The 803-nt window shown below is 72.0% G+C and overlaps 1 protein-coding gene across 1 annotated transcript in view; it reads right to left on the reverse strand.

The window, feature by feature from the left end:
* Nucleotides 1–36: 36 nt before the first annotated feature.
* The window catches only part of ETH_00032480 (myosin heavy chain, putative), a gene marked incomplete at both ends in the record, with an annotated part of 2,730 nt that continues 1,963 nt past the window's right edge, over nt 37–803 (reverse strand). Inside the window, one exon of the mRNA XM_013375534.1 lies at nt 37–801. Within this exon, the coding sequence (XP_013230988.1) occupies nt 37–801 (765 nt within the window). The remainder of the gene's footprint in view (nt 802–803) is intronic.

The raw sequence follows: 803 nt of genomic DNA on the forward strand, positions 1-803 counted from the left end.
GCGGTGTCTCGACTCCCACTGCCGGGGTGTACGTACACCCGAAGGCCCCGCCTCGCCCCGCGGCGAACGCCCTGCTGCTGCTGCAGCAAAGTAGGTCAGCGGCGTGCGGCACCTGGGCGGGAGGCTGTTGCTGAGCTCTCGGGCCACCAAGTGGTGTTCATCTATTAAGTACTGCCGCGCAGTTGTGTCCACTTTCCCCGCCTCCAGGTCCCCCAGCACCACTTCCGCCCCCGGCACTACCACAGCCACTGCGGCCTCCTCCAGCTGGCCCAGGGGCCCCTGGGGGCCCCCCTCCAGCGGCCCCCAGGGGCCTTGGGGGCCCCCGGGGCCCTGGGGGCCCTGGGGGCCCTGGGGGCCCCCGAGGCCCTCGGGGGGGCCCCCCTCGCTGCCCAGCTCTTCGCCCGAGTCCCCGTGGCTGTTTTCGTCGAAGTCCCGCGTGGGGCTGCAGTTGGGGGGGGCCCCCGTGTCGTCTTCCCCTGTGGTTTGCTGCTGGATTGTGGTGGAGGCCCCCTGCTTGAGGCTTTTGCGTCTCTTGGCTTGCTGCTGCTGCGCGTAGATCCCCCAGCAAAGCAGCCCCAGCAGCACCAGCAGCCCGCTGCTCAGCCCCACAGCCAGGTACAGCTTCAGCTTGTCCTTTTGCTGCTTCTCCCCCTCGGGGGCTCCCCCCTTGCTGCTGTCTTCGCCGCTGCTGTCTTCGCCGCTGCTGTCTTCGCCGCTGCTGTCTTCGCCGCTGCGGCCCCTGCCAGAGCCCTCCCGCCCGGGCCCTGCGCCCGCGGGGGGACCCCCGGGGGGCCCCCCGGGGG

This window comes from Eimeria tenella, genomic scaffold, assembly GCF_000499545.2.
Source record: "Eimeria tenella Houghton genomic scaffold, Eth_scaff2865, whole genome shotgun sequence".
NCBI classification, from domain to species: domain Eukaryota; phylum Apicomplexa; class Conoidasida; order Eucoccidiorida; family Eimeriidae; genus Eimeria; species Eimeria tenella.